This window comes from Citrus clementina, unplaced genomic scaffold, assembly GCF_000493195.1.
Source record: "Citrus clementina cultivar Clemenules unplaced genomic scaffold, Citrus_clementina_v1.0 scaffold_1, whole genome shotgun sequence".
NCBI classification, from domain to species: Eukaryota; Viridiplantae; Streptophyta; class Magnoliopsida; order Sapindales; family Rutaceae; genus Citrus; species Citrus x clementina.
Window position 1 is genome coordinate 28,586,772 of NW_006263303.1, and position 1,752 is coordinate 28,588,523.

General features: G+C 37.5%; 1 protein-coding gene across 1 annotated transcript in view; it reads right to left on the bottom strand.

Moving 5' to 3' along the window:
- The window catches only part of LOC18054255 (AP2/ERF and B3 domain-containing transcription factor At1g50680), a 1,662-nt gene extending 387 nt beyond the window's left edge, over window positions 1–1,275 (bottom strand). The window contains exons 1-2 of the mRNA XM_006453601.2: window positions 1,272–1,275; window positions 21–957 (exon numbers count right to left, since the gene is read on the bottom strand). Coding sequence (XP_006453664.2) covers window positions 21–950 — 930 coding nt within the window. The 5' untranslated portion in view covers window positions 951–957; window positions 1,272–1,275. The remainder of the gene's footprint in view (window positions 1–20; window positions 958–1,271) is intronic.
- Between the last annotated feature and the right edge of the window lie 477 nt (window positions 1,276–1,752).

Consider the following 1,752-nt stretch of genomic DNA (forward strand, 5'->3'; position numbering starts at 1 on the left):
TTTTCTTTCTTATCATCAACAATGTTTTGGCCTAGTTGGAGTTGCAAATCTACTTTCATATCAACGTAAGGGCCAGAAACCTCAGCCGAAGCACCACCGTTTTCACCTTTGTTTGCATCAATCATGCAGAATGTCTTAGTCCCTTTTGCAATATCTCGCAACTCACACAAGTAGAAGCAAATAGTATCATTAGCCTTCAATTGGTTTTCCTTAACAAATCGATTCCACCCTCTTGTGAACACAAAACTCTGACTACTCTTCCAATAGCAATAGCGAAACTTCCACAACTTCATTGACTTGTCATGGAAATCTAGCTGCACATCATCTGCCTTGTCATTCTCTGCATGTTCTTCCACCCTTTCAGAAATTTGGGGGAAGTACTTGACAGCATACTTTTTGGGGATGACAAGTCTATTAAGCTTGCCAACGTCACTTGGTGTTAGCTCCTTTTGAAAGAGTTGCCTGCACATCATCCATCCATCGGTACCTGCTCTCATCTGGGTGAAAATAACATCTTCTTCCAGAGTTCTAGAATGACTCCTTAAGAAATCTGCAAACCTAGATGAATAGGAACCATCCCTAATCATGTTGATCACTGCTTCAGTACTGTAATGACTTTGAAAGTTGGGCTCTTCAATAGTGATCTTCGTCCACGGAAAATTTCTATGCGAGTCCACACTCCTAAGCCTGATTGCAGCACTATCATAAGCCATAGCAGCATCCTTTTCGGATTTGAAGGTCCCAAGCCATATCCGTTGGTGGTTGGCATATATTTGAGCACCCCAATGCCCATTTTGCTGTGGTACCACACCTTTGAACTTTGAGACTGCACTTGTGTGCCTGAAACGCTTGGTTGCAGGAATCAAGGGAGTGCTGCTAATTGAATCTGACAATTCTGGAATCACATTCGTCTCACCATTTGAAACAATGCTCAACATCTCTTCTTCCATAATGATTCTAGGGAACCAACATGTTTCGATGAAGGTTAATAATTTACAATAGCCAAGTGACTGACAGGAAATTTTATGAATGTGATTGCAATCTTGAATAAAAAATATGTAAACATGATAATATAATGCATGTACAGACACACGGCATGCAGATGTATCCTCTTAATACAAAACAGTAAAGCCACAGATAGAGACATTATAAGGGCTAGAGCTAACAGACAATTTTATTAATTCCACTAAATGTTTAAATGCAGCATCAACAAACCATAATCATATCTCTTGAAAATCAAGCTTTTGAATCAGACTAAAAAATCTCAGTACCTGAAACGATGAAAAGTTAAAAAGCCAAAAGTCAAGAACAGTAAAAACAGATAATGTACATCAGCCTCCACTACTTTCTGAATGCCATTGTAGTCACCAGTAAAAGCTTGCAAATAGGTCAATAAACTCGTTGGTATCAATTTAATAAATACAGTTATACCATGAATAAGATGAATTTCAAACATTAACTGTATGCAATGTGCCCAATTGCATTATCATTGATGATTTACAAACAAGGTAATATTCAACTTTCTGACAAAATTAACTACACTTTCAACACAAAAACAGACTGCCCAGAAGTTAAAAGGGAAATGCCAATCATTATTCTTTTGACAGGAAAAACTCCAAGAGTTATGTTTCTTGAGAAGCATAAGAAATCATGTCTCATCAACTACATTTATCATACAAAAGACATGGTGATTTATTTGCATGTTTCTCGAGAAGCATAAGAAATCATGTCTCATCAACTACATTGATCATG